This window comes from Plecotus auritus (assembly GCF_963455305.1).
Source record: "Plecotus auritus genome assembly, chromosome: 8".
Classification (NCBI taxonomy): domain Eukaryota; kingdom Metazoa; phylum Chordata; class Mammalia; order Chiroptera; family Vespertilionidae; genus Plecotus; species Plecotus auritus.
Window position 1 is genome coordinate 31,064,913 of NC_137782.1, and position 19,438 is coordinate 31,084,350.

At 52.1% G+C, this 19,438-nt stretch overlaps 1 protein-coding gene across 18 annotated transcripts in view; it reads left to right on the forward strand.

Annotated features, from left to right (window-relative positions):
• ALDH1L1 (aldehyde dehydrogenase 1 family member L1) overlaps window positions 1-19,438 on the forward strand; it is a 52,418-nt gene that overhangs the window by 14,147 nt on the left and 18,833 nt on the right. For 14 of the 18 annotated variants that reach the window (XM_080686073.1, XM_080686060.1, XM_080686062.1 and 11 more), the window contains 8 exons: window positions 1,166-1,291; window positions 2,690-2,781; window positions 5,529-5,676; window positions 7,148-7,267; window positions 8,636-8,763; window positions 11,198-11,348; window positions 11,651-11,721; window positions 14,862-14,967. In XM_080686073.1, coding sequence (XP_080542199.1) covers window positions 1,166-1,291; window positions 2,690-2,781; window positions 5,529-5,676; window positions 7,148-7,267; window positions 8,636-8,763; window positions 11,198-11,348; window positions 11,651-11,721; window positions 14,862-14,967 — 942 coding nt within the window. The remainder of the gene's footprint in view (window positions 1-1,165; window positions 1,292-2,689; window positions 2,782-5,528; window positions 5,677-7,147; window positions 7,268-8,635; window positions 8,764-11,197; window positions 11,349-11,650; window positions 11,722-14,861; window positions 14,968-19,438) is intronic. The other 4 variants (XM_080686064.1, XM_080686066.1, XM_080686067.1 and 1 more) reach the window with 1 other exon arrangement.

Consider the following 19,438-nt stretch of genomic DNA (forward strand, 5'->3'; position numbering starts at 1 on the left):
GGCAAGGGTCTGTGAACACGTTAGGGAATTTCAACAAACCCTGGATGCTGACGTTTGGCTGCATTGGTGTGTGTGTACAGGCCAATTTATCATGACTGATAAATGTGGTTGGAAGACCAGATCTGTCTTGGATCACATTCCCTAGAAGCGGTTCCTGAGGTGGGAAATCTCGTGCACATGATTTCTGGACCATTCGGGGAGCAGGCTAGGACAGAGGGTTCTGGAGCAGTCCAGCCTTAATGAGGACAGGCTCTGCAGTGTGATCCGCTGATCATGTCCCGGCATCCTCACATTACTCAGTTCTCGATTTCTGCATCCCCGAGCTAGGGTTGGGGTCAAAGATACATAGCCCCTGGCCTCTCTGTGCAGGGCCATGCTTATCTGCCAACATAGAGGAGGACACAGGTACAGAAGTAGGCCACTAACTGCCCACGCTTGTAGCAGGGCCCTCTATGGGGGAAGGGTACCAGCTCCATCCTCTGAGATATCCACAGGTACAGCAGAGCAAAGGGGACCCTTGGTGGAAACCCTTGGTTGAACCATCTCTTGGGACTTTCCAGCTGGGCATGGCTGGGCTTTAGCTCACAGAAAGCTCCAGAACATATTCAAAAGGCAGCAAGCTAGGGGTCAGACATGGGACTTGGCACCAGATCTATTAGGGCATGTGTGGTACATGCCATTCTTATAGACTTCTTATCAAACAGAGATGTCCTTCTCTACCCAACAGTACATCTGCTCCTCTTCCTACCTCAATATACCCTCTGTCCCCCAGAGGGGCATATATGACCTTCACCAGATGTTCTCATGGGGCTTGGGGAGCTGGGGATTTTGGTGATGAATTTTTTTCTCAATTGGTTTTCAAAGTAGTGCTGGAATTATCTTGTTTAATGCACAGGCATCGGTTTTATAGAAATAATAAAGCCATTACACATAAGAGAACGAGAGCATGGTGGGGTGGGTGACAGGGAGAGCTGAGCATGAGCTTCAGTTTCCTCTGTGTCCTTACACAGCAGCCTCCCCACTCTTAATGCCTCCTCATGCAACTGAGACTCCCTCTGCCTTTCTTGCGGTGAGGGCTGGAGAGGAAGCACAGCGCTCTCTGCAGACTTGCTCTCTTCCCTGCATCAGGGCAACCACAGGCCCTGTACAATCCTTTCTTGTGCAGCTGCTGGTGAAGAACATCCAGCTGGAGGATGGCAAGATGATCCCAGCCTCGCACTTCTTCAGGGGAGAAGACAGCAGCGCCCTCGAGCTGACGGAGGCAGAACTGGTCACCATGGAGGCTGTGCGGGTGAGACCACTTCAGGGCTACTGTCTGGTTGGGCAGGTCCTGCACTGCGCATGTGTTTTGTGACCCACACTCCCGGGAGTCAGGCTCTCTGCACTCTCTGTGGATGTGCTGGCCCTAGGCACAGTGTTGGTTCTATCATGTCTTGGGGTTTTCTATGTCCTCTTGCCCCTTTTTCCTCTACCTCTGGAAGCCTGAGATTTGGTCAGTTGTCTATGACTCTTCTAGGGATTCATTGTCAACAATGGACAAATGAAACAGAAGCCCCTGGAATAGCTGAGTCAGGTGCCAAGCCCCAGGTCTGCCCTGGGGTTAGAGGGCTAGCTGGACAAACGGGCCCTCTGGAGCTTACAATTGAGTGGCATTCAGAGCGGTGGGATTATGTGTTTACTAGAGGCCCGATGCAGGAAGATTTGTGCAAGAACGGGCCTTCCTTCCCCTGGCTGCCGGCACCACCTTCGCTCCAGCCTGGAGCCGCCTTTTCGCTCTGGCCCGGAGCCACCTTTCTGCCTTCCCATGCTGCCCAGAGGCCTGGAGTGGCTGGGGCGGTGCGTAATGCCCCCGGCCGCTCAGCACCTGCATATGCAAATTAATCCTCAACCTTTGTTGGGTTAATTTGCATACTCACTCCTGATTGGCTGGTGGGCATCACGAAGGTATGGTCAATTTGCATCTTACTCTTTTATTAGTATAGATAGATGTCAGCAGCCACATGGGTGGGTGTGGATGTTGCTGACAAGTACAGACAGCGGGATTTATCAAGGGAGAGACAGGAGAACACCAAGAACTTCTTTATTCGAAAGCTGAACATTTGAATGTCCATTTAAAAAAAAGAAAAGCAAAGCATATTCATTCAAAAAATATTCTTGGAGCAATTGCGCTTGCCCCAGCCCTATGTCCACTCTGGGGTTAGAGGGCCAGCTGGACAAACTGGCCCTCTGGAGCTTACAATTGGGTGGCATTCCGAGTGGCATGAGATTATGTGTTTATAGAGTTGGACCTGAGTCAAAAGCTGCTACAGCTGAGTCCGTCTGTGAAATGGAGAGAATAAACCCCACCTCCGTGGCTGTTGTGAGTGGTTGGAGGAGAGAATGCGTATGAAAAAGGTCAATTTAGTAGCATCTATTAGGCTCTATAAAAATGTTGGCAAAGAGCCTACCAGTCATAAAAAATATCAGGTACTTCTAGAGTGTATACGCATGTAGAGTTCTAAACACTTCAGGAATAGTAGTTCTAAACACTTCAGGGGTGGTCAGGCCAGGGCCTTCAGGCTCCTTGAAGCAGCTGCACCTTGGAGTGGACAGAGAGCCAAGCCTGATACCGTGCATACATCGGGGGCTGCTGTCACCCAGCTGACACCTGCTCCCAGCTACCCTGTTTCTCACCACGCCTTTTCTTCAGAGTGCCTGGAAACGGATTCTCCCCAATGTCCTGGAGGTAGAAGACTCCACCGATTTCTTCAAGTCGGGGGCCGCATCAGTGGATGTGGTGAGGTAAGGCCAGGAGTGGGGGCGGGGGGTCCCATCCCAGTTGTCTGAGTCTGTGCCACTCATCAGCCCAAAATGCAATGGTGGGAAACCACCACCATTTGTTATATTCATGATTATGCAGGTCAGTGATCCAGAAAGGGCCCGTGAGTGCAGGCCTGGCAGGCCACCCTGAATGGCTACAGGGCAGTGGACTGGCACGAGCTAGGACAGCTGAGTAGGGATGTACTACTGCTAGCTGGCTTCTCACCACCATGCCTGGCACCTGGGCCAGGAAGGCTGGCAGCTGTTTTGCTGGCACCTGCATGTGGTGGCTTGGGGACTTGGACTTTTCATGGTGCTGAGAGCGAGAGTGCCAGCAAACAATGCAGGTGTGGTAGCACCTTTCGTCACCCAGCCTGGAAAGTCTCCCCATCGAGTCACTGCTCCTGACTTGATTGGTCTCAGCAGTCACAAGCCTATTCAGACTCAGGGGCAGGGGCAGGGGTCTGAGACCTACCCCTTCAATGGGAAGAGAATCAGCTAATGCAGTGGTCGGCAAACTCGTTAGTCAACAGAGCCAAATATCAACAGTACAGCGATTGAAATTTCTTTTGAGAGCCAAATTTTTTAAACTTCTTCTGATGCCACTTCTTCAAAATAGACTCGCCCAGGCCATGGTATTTTGTGGAAGAGCCACACTCAAGGGGCCAAAGAGCTGCATGTGGCTTGTGAGCCGCAGTTTGCCGACCACGGAGCTAATGTATGACTGTTTTAAAACTGCCACAAGCTTCAATACCCCCAGTGGAAGCCAATGTGTGCAGAAGGTGGGGGTCGGGGAGGACAGGCAGGTTGGGCCTGAGCAAATGAATCTAACCTCACAAGTGTTCCCATCAGATGTATGTTGCGGGTAAAGGAATCATGATCTCAATATTTTAAAAATTGAGGTATAAGTTTATATACAGTGAAATGCACAGATCTTAAGACAGTAGTTTGGTAGGCTTTGGTTTAACTTGTGTAACCCACACAAGCTATATAATATATAACCTATAGATGATGTGATATCTTTCATATACAACGTAAGTTGTATCTTGATCAAGATAGATACCAGCTCACCCCAGGAGGTTCCCTCCTCCTTTCCAGTCAGTAGCCCCATGGCCCATAGACAATCTTTCACCATAGATTAGTTTACCTATCCTTCAACTTCCTATGAATTGTCCTGCCTTCCATTTAACAGTGTATAAAAAGGAGGTTCAGGATTAAAAAGAAAAAGAGCCCGGCCAGTGTGGCTCAGTGATTGAGCATCAGCTCATGCACCAAGAGTTCACCAATTTGATTCCCAGTCAGGGCACATGCCCAAGTTGTGGGCTTGTTCCCTAAAATCAATAAAAGCATATTTAAAAATAAAAAAGGGGGAGAAGGATGTGGAATAAACTGAAACATCTTTGCTTATAACAGTAGTAATTAATTTATTCAGTTTGGTTTAAGCAAAAAAGCAAAAAAAAAAAAAAAAAAAAAAAGAAAAAAAAGAAAAGAAAGTTCAAAAGTCTACAGTAGCTTTCTTTAGGCATAGTTGACTACTCCAAAGAGTCAAATTATGTCATGAACTTGTCACCATCTGTTGCTTCATTTTGGGGCAGGAATTTTCTTCATAGTGACAAGATGGCTGCACAGTAGCTTTGGTCTCATTTCTTGCCTTTCCAACTTCCCCACTGAAAAGGGGATTGCTCCTCCAGCAGTTTTCACATAAGTCCTTGACTTGAATTTACTGTCTCTGGTGGAGTCATGAACCAATCACTGGCCAGGGGGAGGCATGCTGTAATTTGCCAACATTTACCACCCTCCTCCTCATGCTGTCTCCCCTGGATACTGCAAATGTTCACTTGACTCCAGAGTTCCAAAACATCCGATTCAGACAGTTCTACCATTTCAGTAGTTACGTAGGTGGAGGATGAATTTTTGGAGTTCCCCGCTCTATCATCTTTAGTCTTTACGTAGGCTTTTATTTATCTTGGATAGATACCTACAAGTGAAATGAAAGTATATGTTTGAATTTTAAGCAACTGCTTTACAGAGTGGTTTCCAAAGTACCATTTTACAATCTTACCAGCAGTGTATGAGAATTCAGTTGGTAAGGTCAGACTTTATAATTTTAGATATTCTAATGAGTATGCAGCCATATCTTGTGGTTTTAATTTGCGCTTTCCTAATGATATTGAGGATCTTTTCATATGTCATCCATATTTCTTCTTTAGTGAAACATCTGATCAATCTTCTGACCACTTTTACTTAGGCTGTTTTTTTCTTAGTGTTGAGTTTTGAGAATTTGTAAAATATCCTGAATAAAAGCCCTTTATCAGATATATGATTTGGAAATACTTTCTCTCAATCTATGGCTTGTTTTTCAATCTTTAACAGTATCTTTTGAAGATTATTATTAATAGTTGGATTATCCCATTTACTCATCACAGAATGGTAGCAGAGCTTTTATTATTCCCATATTACAGGTGAAGAAACTCAGACTCAGAAGAGTTTGTCACTTGACCAAGGTCATAAATTAGTAAGTGGTGGAGCCAGAACTTGAAACCAGGGCCTTCTGAGTGCATGGACTGGGATCTTAACCCCAATTCTAGGCTAACACTCATGCTGTGGCTGCTGAGATGAGGGTCTGTTCTGGATAAATGTCTTTGGCACCACCACCGCTGCTGCTAGAATAACGCAGGTCTGCCACGTCTCTCCCCATGCTCCCACTTTTAAAATCCCCTGTCCCTCAGGCTGGTGGAGGAAGTGAAAGAGCTGTGTGATGGTGTGGAATTGGAAAATGAAGACGTTTACATGGCAACCACCTTCAAGGACTTCATCCAGCTGTTAGTGAGAAAGCTGCGAGGGGATGACAAAGAGAGCGAGTGCATCATTGACTACGTGAGTTCTGGGCTTCCCCATGTGGGCATGACCCTAGAGACCCCTCAGGCATCTACTACTATGGATCCAAAAGAACACACGGATGTACAGAAAGGCAGGACCCCCAAGTGCCCACCTTTCAGTGTCCCAAGCTTTCCCTGGCAGCTCCGGAGGACCTGAGGATGCCAGGGCAGTAGGGAAAACTCAACAGAAGAAATTGCTGTCTAAGGCTCAGTATGTAGGCTAAGTTCTGAGTCCCAAGACACGAGACTAGAATAATAGGAAGAGGCCTTTACCGAGAATTTCTCTCCCTCTTTCTCCTTTGTTGGTTTTTCCAGCTGCATCTCTACTGTGCCCACAGCCCCTCCTAGATTACCTGCCTCAACTCTGGTGCCCCTGGGTGGCCCTAGCCCCTGCTTCCGGTACGACCTTCTCCTCCATTTGTCTCTGTAATTTAGTGAGGGCAGTGGCTTCCTGCTGTTACTGATGTCTGGGTTGATTCATGGCTTCTCAGCTCTTCCATCACCTGTGTTACCAATTCTCTGCATTAAATTATTTTTTTTTGAAATGCCAGGAAAAAAAAGAAAGCAAGAGAGAAAGGAATTGGGAGTGTTTTCCCAATAAGGAAACAAATGTTGCTATACATTTAACTTGTGTTATGGAAGAGTGATGAAGTAATTGCAAGTCTGTTTCTTAGAGAAACTATTTATTTATCCTTTAATCCTCACCCAAGGATATGTTTATTGATTTTTTTTAGAGAGGAAGGGAGAAAGAGAGATATATCGATCAGTTGCCTTCCATGTGTGCCCAGACCAGGGATCAAATCCACAACCGTTTTGGTGTACAGGACAATGCTCCAAGCAACTGAGCCACCCAGCTAGGGTATTTCTTAAAGACACACTTAAAAATGATCTCTCGGTTATCTTGGTACAAACTCCCACAGCAATTAGCTATGGGGTAGTTTGTTAGGCTGGTAGTTTGAAACAAAAGCTGATGAAGAAAACATGGGTGGTCAGGATGGACCTCAGGTTGGCTATAGCTTTGTGAACAAATGACTGATGAACAGGTTTCCCAGACGCTTCTGCATTCAGCATGGAATTGCAGATATGTAGGTAAGTGAGTGGTGGGTCTGGTGTCATGTCTGGTGGCTTACAAGGGCCTGTCCACCTACTTCCTACGTGTGAAGGCCAAGCAAACAGCCTGAGGTCACACAGTAGGTAAGTATCAGGGCTAGGACTTCAACCCAGGCAGTCTGGCCTCAGTCCATTCTATTCATTTCTTCTTACCACTCAGAACCTCAGACTTCTCACATAATAGACCCTTTGTGTGTGTGCTTGTGTGTGTGTGTGCGTGCGCACACACACACATGTGTGCCAATGGTTGTCTATCCATCTGTGTTTCCCGTGTCTCCAGGTGGGTTTGTGCCAGCCAATGATGCCCATTTGTGAAGAATCCACACTACAGCTAAAGCCTGTGAAACCTTTCTTTCCAGGTGGAAAAGGTAGTGAACAAGCTGACCCTCCGAATGCCCCACCAGCTCTTCATTGGGGGCACATTTATGGATGCTGAGGGTGCCAAGACCTATGAGACCATCAACCCGACAGATGGAAGTGTGAGTGCAGGCCCAGCACCTTCTTTTTCCTCCCTCCCACTGCTCCCCCATCCATGGTCTGCTTGCCCATCTACTCCCCTATCTGACACTGGGGTGGAGGGCGGTCCTGGCCCAGGGGACCTCTGCTTGGACACAAAAGGGCTGCAGTCCATCGCCAGTCCTTTCTACAGGAATGACATAGAGGGAGGTGTGGTGTGGAAGGGTTGGTGGGGGGTTGGGGCAGGACTCTAAAGGGCCTGCTCCAGAAACTGGAATAAATTTCAAACCATTCCCTCCCCTCCACACTTCAACAGTTATCCCAGCATGGCCCCACCTTCTTGAATATTTGTACCCTAATGTCTGGAAATCCTTCCTTGAATTCTATGGCCCTCTTACATCATGACCCATATACACACATTCTCAGACACGTACATACTTGGGACAACACTTACTCTTACCAGTATCTACCGAACGTTTTCTATCCTGCCCCATCTTACTAGTACAATATCGCTCCAGTCCCTGCAGAAAATAGGGGATCATTGGAGAGAAGTTTAAAGAAAGTGCTTTACAAAGAGATGGACAAGGTGTGGGGACACAGACAAAGGGTACAGTGCCCTCGGCAAAGGCATGGAGTGCTGTTAGCACCTCAAAGCCTGTTTTGGGAGTCAGGATGGAGGCTGTGTGGACAGGGCTGCCCAGCAGGCGCTGTCTGTAGTGACCAGCAAGAAAGCCTTGGCCTTAGCCCTCCAGCCCCTCTCTTCCACTTGCACCCAGGCCTGTGCTGTGGACCATATGGATACCCTTAGGGCCGTGATCAGAAAACTGCGGCTCACGAGCCACATGTGGCTCTTTGGTCCCTTGAGTGTGGCTCTTCCACAAAATACCACAGCCTGGGCGAGTCTATTTTGAAGAAGTGGTGTTAGAAGAAGTTTAAGTTTAAAAAAATTGGCTCTCAAAAGAAATTTCAATCATTGTACTGTTGATATTTGGCTCTGTTGACTAAGGAGTTTGCCGACCACTGCCTTAAGGCATGCAATGCAGAGAGGGGACAGGTCTAGTCACCCCAGTGTCTAGCCTATTCCACATAAAAAATAAACCTTTTGCCTGGGACTCAATAAATGAATGGATCTATGCTCTCGGTTTGAAAATGCTCAGCCTTAGTCAGCAGCCCAAGTCTGTTGCCCTGTGTTGGCTCAGTGAGAAGGTTATGAGAAGGTCCCTGGTATGTAGAAACACAAATAGACCTTCCCCAGGCCTCATCTTACTCTGGCTGCACCCTCCCCGTGCCCTTCCATTGGTAGAATTTCTTCTCTGAGTGACCCAGGTGGCGGGGGAGCAGGCAGGCGTGTCTGTGTCCACTGAGCCCAGGGAAGTTCTGCTCCACCACAGGTTATCTGCCAGGTGTCCCTGGCCCAGGTCAGCGATGTTGACAAGGCAGTGGCTGCTGCAAAAGATGCCTTTGAGAATGGATTGTGGGGGAAGATCAGTGCCCGGGACCGGGGCCGGCTCCTGTACAGGTGAGAGCCACACACCCACCTGTCAGCTCCCACCACCTTCAGCTCAGGGCGAGGATGGATGCTCAGGTCCTGTCAAGAAGAATTGGGGTTTCCAGACAGGGCCCCGAGGCCCGAGGCTCATAAAAGGCTACTCAGAGGAAGTGACGTGAGAGGCAAGAGGGATTTTACAAGTGACCTCAGGGGAAAGAGTAGAGGGGACAGTGTGAGCAAAGATGAGGAGGTGCAAAAGTGAGGGAGTGCTTCAAATGGGAACCACAAACTGGCAAAGCTAACAGCTGGTTCTGGGCAGACCCAGACAGACAGGGTGCTCACCTGGACCAGCCCAGGGCTGGTGTGCACAGAAGCCGACAAGGGCAGGGACGGGCTCATCCTCACATCCCCGCACCCCCCGCCTATTTTTTAAAGTCAGGGTGTAACTGGCCCTCCCTCCTTAGCTCCAATCAGAAGTCTTAGAGAAGGACTTGGGATTGCTCTGACTTGTGACCACAGGATGGAATGAGGCCTGGAAGAGAGGAGCTGCTCCCCTAGAACCAGGTGGTCTGAGTGGGAGTGGAGCAGTTACCCCCAAGGAAGTGGGGTGATGTTTCCAGCAGAAATGGGGGATGCTGGACAGACGAACTTAGCGGTATCCGAAAGCCTGGTGAGCTGGTTCCAGGAACCTGGCTTTGATGCTCTGGGTTCGGGGAAGCCCTCAGGCACGGAGCCTGGTGATGATGTAGTCAGTGCTGGTCATCTGGTAGGAGAGGCCCCACCCTGGCCACGCCATTGGAATGCCTTTTGTTTCTATTCCAGAGGTCAGACATGCCAAGGCAGCCCCGCAGCAGGGAAGCAGAGCGAGGGGCTTGCATGGCTTGCAACATGGAATAGATATGGTGGGGCTGGGGCCAGGTGAGGGCTATGTAGGCGGGGCATGCCCAGCATGCCTTCACTTTAGTTTTAAGGCTTCTTGGAGCACCCATCCATTTTAGGAAGCCATTGGCTAATGACCTAGAGCCTCTGAAGGTCAATCAGAGCTATGAACGTGCATGCCTGGGCTGGTGGCGGTGAGCTGCTGGCCCTGGAATAGGGACCCTGTGGTAGACAGTGCTAGCCCAGAAGAAAGTGCCTTTCTCTGGAGATGCTCTCCTTCCATCTGGCAGCGCATGTGATGACCCCACCGACAACAAAGATAGTGAGGAGGTGGTGCCATGCACCGCTGTAAGTGGAGACTCCACCTGGATGGACAGACATGTCAAGGCCTGAGAACTCCTGGTGACCTGCTTCCTGCCCCATGCAGCCTTCTAGTCCCCAGGGAGGAGGCATGCCCATTGCTGCCCTGGGATTTCCCTGAGAAATGGCTGCAGAGCACCCCTGATTCAATGAGGGAAGTAGGACTACCATGGTTTTTACGGAATATGGAATACGTTATAGGAATAAGACATGATGCAATTGTGGGAGCAGCTGGGAAGACAGATCCAGAGGGGAGAGTTAGAGAAAGTCACTAGTCAGCTCCCCAGAACCCCAGAGAGATAAGACAGAACCTCCCTGGGAATCTGGGGAGCCAGTCATACCTAGCTGCCAGAGCGGGATCATGATGATCTGGTGGAGGTGTCAGGACAGGGTTGGAGCTGTATCCTGAGTGTTATGGGCAGCCATTGGGAGGACTAGAGGCATAGGCAGGAGGACTGGACCAGGCCTGGGGGTGTTAGGGCCTTGCCAGTGGCCGTAGGCAGAAGAGAGCAGAGTGGGAACAGGTCAGCAGGCTTTGATCCTGGGCTGGTACTTCCCAATGTGCAAGACTGAGGGAGGCTCTAGATTGGTGGTCTCCACCTTTCCCTGTCCACCCTACCCCCTGGATACCTACGACCCTCACATCAGGAAAGGTGCACCATTCTAACTCCTAAGCTGCCCACAGCAGCAAACCCATCAGAACCGTGGGAGAACAACTGGATGTTGGAGTGTTCAGACTCCAGGAGGACTGTGTAGACATGCCTGCCCTTGCATCTCTCCCATCATCCCTCCCTCTCCAGCCCTGGAGATGCCAGCCTTGGGAACTTCCTCCACTGGATTAGCTGGTGCTGGGAGCCAAATAGGCTTTCCCCTGGTGGAGGCCGCCCGAGACAGAGGGTGGCCTTCTGGGATGGTGGCCTCCTTGGAGGCAGGCAGCCTCCTCTGAACAATCAAGTGTGAGGATTATTATAAAGTAGTCAATCCATTGATATTTTGGGGAGGAAGCAAGGGAGAGAGGAACGGAGAGCAGGACAGAGGACATCATCTTCACACTCATCCAGTGAAGTAAATGTTACTGTTCCATCTCACAGATGAGGAAACGGAGGTCAGCACAGCTGAGTGTGCAGGGCAGGGCTCCTGACTCCTTGAAGAACAGCCCTGAAAAAGCAGGCCAGGTTGTGCCAGGCCTGAGGCCATCTCCTTCCTTCCTCCATGCCTTGGCCAGGTTGGCAGACCTCATGGAGCAGCATCAGGAGGAGCTGGCCACCATTGAGGCTCTGGATGCAGGCGCTGTCTACACCCTGGCCCTGAAGACCCACGTGGGCATGTCCATTCAGACCTTCCGCTACTTTGCTGGCTGGTGTGACAAGATCCAGGTGGGGACTAGGCTCCGTCCCACTGCAGGAGAGCTCACACGGGCAGGCCTGGCCCGGCAGGGAAGTCTGAGGGCAGCACATTACTCTGGATGTTGTAGAACAGCATTATACATAATCGGGGAGGTTTGAGTCTCCTACCCCTCTGGGTAGTGGGGGTGTCAGGACACAGACAAAACCTTGCTCTTCCCTGGGCCCCAAGGGGCAGGCTGGCTGCCCAAAGTGAAGGGAAGAGAAATTGGGCTGGTACTTCCCACTGACAACTCCACCGCCCCCCCACCCCACCACCACCATGCTTTTTCCAGGGCTCCACCATCCCCATCAACCAGGCCAGACCCAACAGAAACCTGACCTTGACCAGGAAGGAGCCAATCGGGTGAGTCCCAGCACAGGGTGGAGAGTGGCCACACCCCAGGTGCTTTTCACACAACACAGTGTGTGGGGCACTGATACCGTCTTCTGTTTATGTATTTATCGAACATCTATTTATTTGCCAACTACTATGTGCCAGACATTTCAGGGGCTGGAGAGAAAACAATGATAAAAACTGGTGAAAATTCCTATTCTTGGGATAAAAAACAGCTTCCACCACCTCCATGTGCCTGTTCTGTGCCCGACACTATTTTGACTACTTTATAAACATAATTTTATGTAATCCCCAGAAAAACCCTATACCAGTCAGGGTCATGGAGGAAAACAGAGAGTACACGCTAAAAAATGCATGTGAAAACAATATAATAATTAATGTGCTTTAAAATGAGGGACTTCCACGCAGCCCAAGGAACAGAAATACTGAGGGAGAACGAGGCAAGAGCAGAGAGAAGTGCTCAGTGGAAGGAAAAATGAAAGTGTCCAGTCGTCATAGACAAGACTAGGGACTGGGGAATGATTCAAAGCCAGCAGGAGGAGGCCCCATCCCACCGTCAGATGGCCCAAAGGCCCAGGATGAGTAAGTAGGCTGTGGAAGCAGGAAAAGCCCTCCGTTAGCCCACAGGGAGGGGTGAGGCTGCGGGGAGGTGGCATGGACTACAAGGCAGGGTTCCCCAGGCCAGGCCAAGCAGCTGAAGCTGTGGGGAGAGAAGAGGAGAATTGTCTACCTGGTGCTGAGAAAGAGAAAAGGCCAGCTCTTTCCGATGTTCAGAAAATATTGGAAAACTTATGAGCCCATCTCGCTGCTTCCCCTCGCGTCTTCCGGTGGCTCCCAGTGCGCCTAAAATGAAATCAAACTCCTGACTTTGGCTGCCTGCTTGATGGGGGCCTGGTGCCCTTGATCCCATCCCCTCACTGGGCTCAGCCATGTTGGTCTTCTCATGGACCCTGGACCCTTTACGCCCGTGCTGCTCTCTGGGTATTCACATACCCACCCCCCCACTCCACCCTCCAATTCCTGGTCACTTAAGCATCTCTCGTGGTGACCTCCTCTCCAAGTGTGGTCTGCAATCTCATTTTGTTCTCTGCAAGATACACGTCCCCCATCTGCGCTGCTGCTCTCCCAGGGGACATACTGAGCACTCCAAAAATGTCTGCATACAGGGTAGGGGTGGCTCCAATTAATGTGCACCAACCAGCTCCCCTAGCCAGTGCCCCAGTGACCCCAGGAGTGAGCCACAGCCACCTCACCCCTCCCTCAGCTTCACACTGGCCCAACCTCCCTGGGGCCAGTGGTCTCTCTTTAGTGAGAGGAAGGTGTCAGCTCCCATCATCCAGGCACAGTGGACAGCACCCGGGACAGGCAGGAATCACCCATTGCAGTGCCCAGGAAGTGAAGCACAGCAGGGTACTGGCTGGGAGGTGCAGGCCTCTGCACCGGGGAAGCCAAGACCATGAGGCTTCCGTAAAGAAAGGCCACGGGAATAGATGAGGCACAGAGGCAAATGAGTGTTCTTTCTCATGGCAGCTTAGCCAAGGATGGAGTCATCTTGTCCTTGTGTCCCATGCCCCCGTTGGCTTTGACCCCATGCCAGGCTCTCTGTGCAGACCCAGCCCAGGGGCCGCAGCCTTTCCCCTATATTGACAAGTTTGGGGGTTTGCTCAAGCCACATAACAAACTGGGAGGCTCACACAACACATAAGTGTTGTCTTAGCATTTTGGAGGTGGAAGTCCCAGATCAAGGTGTCTATCAGGTTGGTTCCTTCTAAGGCCATGAGGGAGAATCTGCCCAGGCCTCTCCCCTAGCTTGTGGTAACTTCCGGCAATCTTTGGTGTTGCCTGACTGTCTTCATGTTCGCGCGGAGTTCTCCGTGTGACTGTCTTTTCACACGGCGTGCTCCTCAGAAGGACAGCAATCATATTGGGTTAAGTATCCACCCTACTTCAGCAAGACCTGATCTTAACTGTTGACACCTGCCACCACCTTATTTCCAAATGAGGCCACGTTCTGAGATTCCAGAATTGGGACTTCAACAAATGAATTTTGGAGGGCGCACAATCCAGCCCATGACAGTGGGACTTATTTCTCTGGCATCTTTCCTGTTGTGGAGACCCCACAGCCCAGCCCCCTCCCTTTCTGTGGTCACCTCACCACTTCCTGGGAACACTCACTCTGGCCCTTCTACCTGCCTCGTCCCTTTGGGTTTTCTGGGTGTACATGGTGTGGGAAAGCGGCTTTCCTAACCCCTCAGTATGCCCCATCACTCCCAGGATGGCATGGGGGCCCCTAAGCCTGCCTCTGCGCCCACTCAGCCCCCACCTTGCTCCCGCTCTGCCTGCCCCCACACCCTGTGGCTTCTCACCGCCCTTTCCCACTGCCTGGATTCAGCTAAGCGGTACTTCTTGGGGAGCGTCCTCTGATGGTGATGGTAGTCATGGAGATGATGATGGTGACGATGAAAACAGTCGCATAGTCAGTGTGGTGCTCTTGCGTGCACTAGTTCCTACAGGGGAGGGGTATGGGAGGACCACATGCCTGCTGGGACCACAAGTTTCATCAGCAGGTCCCTCAGCACAGCGGGGTGGCCTCCCCTTCATGGACACACTGCCCTGCCAGAGGCTTTCTCCTCCACCGAGAAGTGGTGCAACACTGGGCTCCAGGGCTTAATGCAAAGCAAGCAAACCTTATCAGGCTTCCCAGGCTGACTCCATGTTTCTCATCTTCATGGGACTGACCCTGGCCTCATATCAGGGAGAACCCTCGCCCACATTCTCCTGGCCCACTCTTGTGACCCTGGACCCTGTCCCACACCCCTCCAGCCTGCCCTGTCACCCTGGGCCCTCTCTCAGGCCCTGCTAGCTGCCAGGTCCTTACCCATGCCTGCCTGCTGTCACTCCCCCCATTGCCTGGTGCCACGCCCTACCGAACTGCAGCACTAGACTGGTCTCATAGCTCCGATCCGAAACCGTTCAGTGTCCCAGGCCATCGTGCCCTGGGAAGAGGGCCTCCAGCAGGACCTTTGGTGCCATGTCAGGAAGCCTGGCCCTGGAGCAGACAGCAGGCCTGGAAAGAGGAGGAAGTGGAAGGTCCGCGGTGGGCACCCAGCTGAGTGGAGAGGTGAAGGCCTTCTTCTTTTGTGCGGCAGGGTCTGTGGCATTATCATCCCCTGGAACTACCCCCTGATGATGCTCTCCTGGAAGACGGCTGCCTGCCTGGCTGCTGGGAACACAGTGGTGATCAAGCCTAGCCAGGTGGATATGGGCGGGGCCTGAGGGCTGCACAGGTTATGGGGAAGCACCTGTAAGGGAGGAGCCAGATGGTCCCTTTGCCCACCCCAGTCCTGGTTTCTCCTCAAGGAAGGAAGAGCACTGCTGATGGGAGCTGGCCTGCTGTGGCCCCGCAAACTGCATCACTAGCCTGGTCTCATAGCTCCGATCAAAAACCATTCAGTGTCCCGTGCCATCTTGCCCTGGGAAGAGGGGCTCCGCCAGACTGGACACTCTGCCCCGCCAGGGCCTGCAAAGTCAGACGGGAGCTGCCCCCAGCAGGACCTTTGGTGCCATGTCAGGAAGCCTGGCCCTGGAGTGGAGAGCAGGTCTGGAGTGGAGAGAGGAGGAAGCTGGAAGGGCCAGTGCCAGCAATAGCACACATGGTGTTCTTTCAGCCCTGGGGTGGCTGTGTCAGGATAACTGTGCTTGTGTTTGCAGCTGCCTGGTGAGTGGAGCCAGGTATTTCTCCACAGACACAAGAAGTCTGGATCAGGGAAGCAGAAACCCTGCTTGGTGCCCCATACTCTAAGACAGCCTGCAGTGGTCTATTAGAGAGCAGGTGCCATGGTCTCACAGTCTGCAGTGGTCTATTAGAGAGCAGGTGCCATGGTCTCTCAGCCTGCAGTGGTCTATTAGAGAGCAGGTGTTATAGTCTCACAGCCTGCAGTGGTCTATTAGAGAGCAGGTGCCATGGTCTCTCAGCCTGCAGTGGTCTATTAGAGAGCAGGTGTTATAGTCTCACAGCCTGCAGTGGTCTATTAGAGAGCAGGTGCCATGGTCTCACAGCCTGCAGTGGTCTATTAGAGAGCAGGAGCCATGGTCTCACAGCCTGCAGTGGTCTATTAGAGAGCAGGAGCCATGGTCTCACAGCCTGCAGTGGTCTATTAGAGAGCAGGTGCCGTGGTCTCACATCCTGCAGTGGTCTATTAGAGAGCAGGTGCCATGGTCTCACAGCCTGCAGTGGTCTATTAGAGAGCAGGTGCCATGGTCTCACAGCCTGCAGTGGTCTATTAGAGAGCAGGTGCCATGGTCTCACAGCCTGCAGTGGTCTATTAGAGAGCAGGAGCCGTGGTCTCACAGCCTGCAGTGGTCTCTCAGCCTGCAGTGGTCTATTAGAGAGCAGGTGCCGTGGTCTCACAGCCTGCAGTGGTCTATTAGAGAGCAGGAGCCATGGTCTCTCAGCCTGCAGTGGTCTATTAGAGAGCAGGAGCCGTGGTCTCACAGCCTGCAGTGGTCTATTAGAGAGCAGGAGCCATGGTCTCTCAGCCTGCAGTGGTCTATTAGAGAGCAGGAGCCGTGGTCTCACAGCCTGCAGTGGTCTATTAGAGAGCAGGTGCAGTGTTCTGACAGCCTGCAGTGGTCTATTAGAGAGCAGGAGCCATGGTCTCTCAGCCTGCAGTGGTCTATTAGAGAGCAGGTGCAGTGTTCTCACAGCCTGCAGTGGTCTATTAGAGAGCAGGAGCCATGGTCTCACAGCCTGCAGTGGTCTATTAGAGAGCAGGTGTCGTGGTCTCACAGCCCGCAGTGGTCTATTAGAGAGCAGGTGCCATGGTCTCACAGCCTGCAGTGGTCTATTAGAGAGCAGGGGCCGTGGTCTCACAGCCTGCAGTGGTCTATTAGAGAGCAGGTGCAGTGTTCTCACAGCCTGCAGTGGTCTATTAGAGAGCAGGAGCCATGGTCTCTCAGCCTGCAGTGGTCTATTAGAGAGCAGGTGCTGTGGTCTCTCAGCCTGCAGTGGTCTATTAGAGAGCAGGTGTCGTGGTCTCACAGCCTGCAGTGGTCTATTAGAGAGCAGGTGCCGTGGTCTCACAGCCTGCAGTGGTCTATTAGAGAGCAGGGGCCGTGGTCTCACAGCCTGCAGTGGTCTATTAGAGAGCAGGAGCCATGGTCTCACAGCCTGCAGTGGTCTATTAGAGAGCAGGTGCCGTGGTCTCACAGCCTGCAGTGGTCTATTAGAGAGCAGGAGCCATGGTCTCACAGCCTGCAGTGGTCTATTAGAGAGCAGGTGCCGTGGTCTCACAGCCTGCAGTGGTCTATTAGAGAGCAGGTGCCGTGGTCTCACAGCCTGCAGTGGTCTATTAGAGAGCAGGTGCCGTGGTCTCACAGCCTGCAGTGGTCTATTAGAGAGCAGGTGCCGTGGTCTCACAGCCTGCAGTGGTCTATTAGAGAGCAGGTGCCGTGGTCTCTCAGCCTACAGTGGTCTATTAGAGAGCAGGAGCCATGGTCTCACAGCCTGCAGTGGTCTATTAGAGAGCAGGTGCCGTGGTCTCACATCCTGCAGTGGTCTATTAGAGAGCAGGTGCCATGGTCTCACAGCCTGCAGTGGTCTATTAGAGAGCAGGTGCTGTGGTCTCACAGCCAGCAGTGGTCTATTAGAGAGCAGGTGTCGTGGTCTCACAGCCTGAAGTGGTCTATTAGAGAGCAGGTGCCATGGTCTCACAGCCTGCAGTGGTCTATTAGAGAGCAGGGGCCGTGGTCTCACAGCCTGCAGTGGTCTATTAGAGAGCAGGTGCCGTGGTCTCACAGCCTGCAGTGGTCTATTAGAGAGCAGGAGCCATGGTCTCACAGCCTGCAGTGGTCTATTAGAGAGCAGGTGCCGTGGTCTCACAGCCTGCAGTGGTCTATTAGAGAGCAGGAGCCATGGTCTCACAGCCTGCAGTGGTCTATTAGAGAGCAGGAGCCATGGTCTCACAGCCTGCAGTGGTCTATTAGAGAGCAGGTGCCGTGGTCTCACAGCCTGCAGTGGTCTATTAGAGAGCAGGAGCCATGGTCTCACAGCCTGCAGTGGTCTATTAGAGAGCAGGAGCCATGGTCTCACAGCCTGCAGTGGTCTATTAGAGAGCAGGTGCCGTGGTCTCACAGCCTGCAGTGGTCTATTAGAGAGCAGGTGCCGTGGTCTCACAGCCTGCAGTGGTCTATTAGAGAGCAGGTGCCATGGTCTCACAGCCTGCAGTGGTCTATTAGAGAGCAGGAGCCGTGGTCTCACAGCCTGCAGTGGTCTATTAGAGAGCAGGAGCCGTGGTCTCACAGCCTGCAGTGGTCTCACAGCCTGCAGTGGTCTATTAGAGAGCAGGTGCCGTGGTCTCACAGCCTGCAGTGGTCTCTCAGCCTGCAGTGGTCTATTAGAGAGCAGGTGCCGTGGTCTCACAGCCTGCAGTGGTCTATTAGAGAGCAGGAGCCATGGTCTCTCAGCCTGCAGTGGTCTATTAGAGAGCAGGAGCCGTGGTCTCACAGCCTGCAGTGGTCTATTAGAGAGCAGGGGCCGTGGTCTCACAGCCTGCAGTGGTCTATTAGAGAGCAGGTGCCGTGGTCTCACAGCCTGCAGTGGTCTATTAGAGAGCAGGAGCCATGGTCTCACAGCCTGCAGTGGTCTATTAGAGAGCAGGAGCCATGGTCTCACAGCCTGCAGTGGTCTATTAGAGAGCAGGTGCCGTGGTCTCACATCCTGCAGTGGTCTATTAGAGAGCAGGTGCCATGGTCTCTCAGCCTGCAGTGGTCTATTAGAGAGCAGGTGCCATGGTCTCACAGCCTGCAGTGGTCTATTAGAGAGCAGAGCCGTGGTCTCACAGCCTGCAGTGGTCTATTAGAGAGCAGGAGCCGTGGTCTCACAGCCTGCAGTGGTCTCACAGCCTGCAGTGGTCTATTAGAGAGCAGGAGCCATGGTCTCACAGCCTGCAGTGGTCTATTAGAGAGCAGGTGCCGTGGTCTCACAGCCTGCAGTGGTCTATTAGAGAGCAGGAGCCATGGTCTCACAGCCTGCAGTGGTCTATTAGAGAGCAGGAGCCATGGTCTCACAGCCTGCAGTGGTCTATTAGAGAGCAGGTGCCGTGGTCTCACAGCCTGCAGTGGTCTATTAGAGAGCAGGTGCCGTGGTCTCACAGCCTGCAGTGGTCTATTAGAGAGCAGGTGCCATGGTCTCACAGCCTGCAGTGGTCTATTAGAGAGCAGGTGCTGTGGTCTCTCAGCCTGCAGTGGTCTATTAGAGAGCAGGTGTCGTGGTCTCACAGCCTGCAGTGGTCTATTAGAGAGCAGGGGCCGTGGTCTCACAGCCTGCAGTGGTCTATTAGAGAGCAGGAGCCATGGTCTCACAGCCTGCAGTGGTCTATTAGAGAGCAGGTGCCGTGGTCTCACAGCCTGCAGTGGTCTATTAGAGAGCAGGAGCCATGGTCTCACAGCCTGCAGTGGTCTATTAGAGAGCAGGTGCCGTGGTCTCACAGCCTGCAGTGGTCTATTAGAGAGCAGGTGCCGTGGTCTCACAGCCTGCAGTGGTCTATTAGAAGCAGGTGCCGTGGTCTCACAGCCTGCAGTGGTCTATTAGAGAGCAGGTGCCGTGGTCTCACAGCCTGCAGTGGTCTATTAGAGAGCAGGTGCTGTGGTCTCTCAGCCTACAGTGGTCTATTAGAGAGCAGGAGCCATGGTCTCACAGCCTGCAGTGGTCTATTAGAGAGCAGGT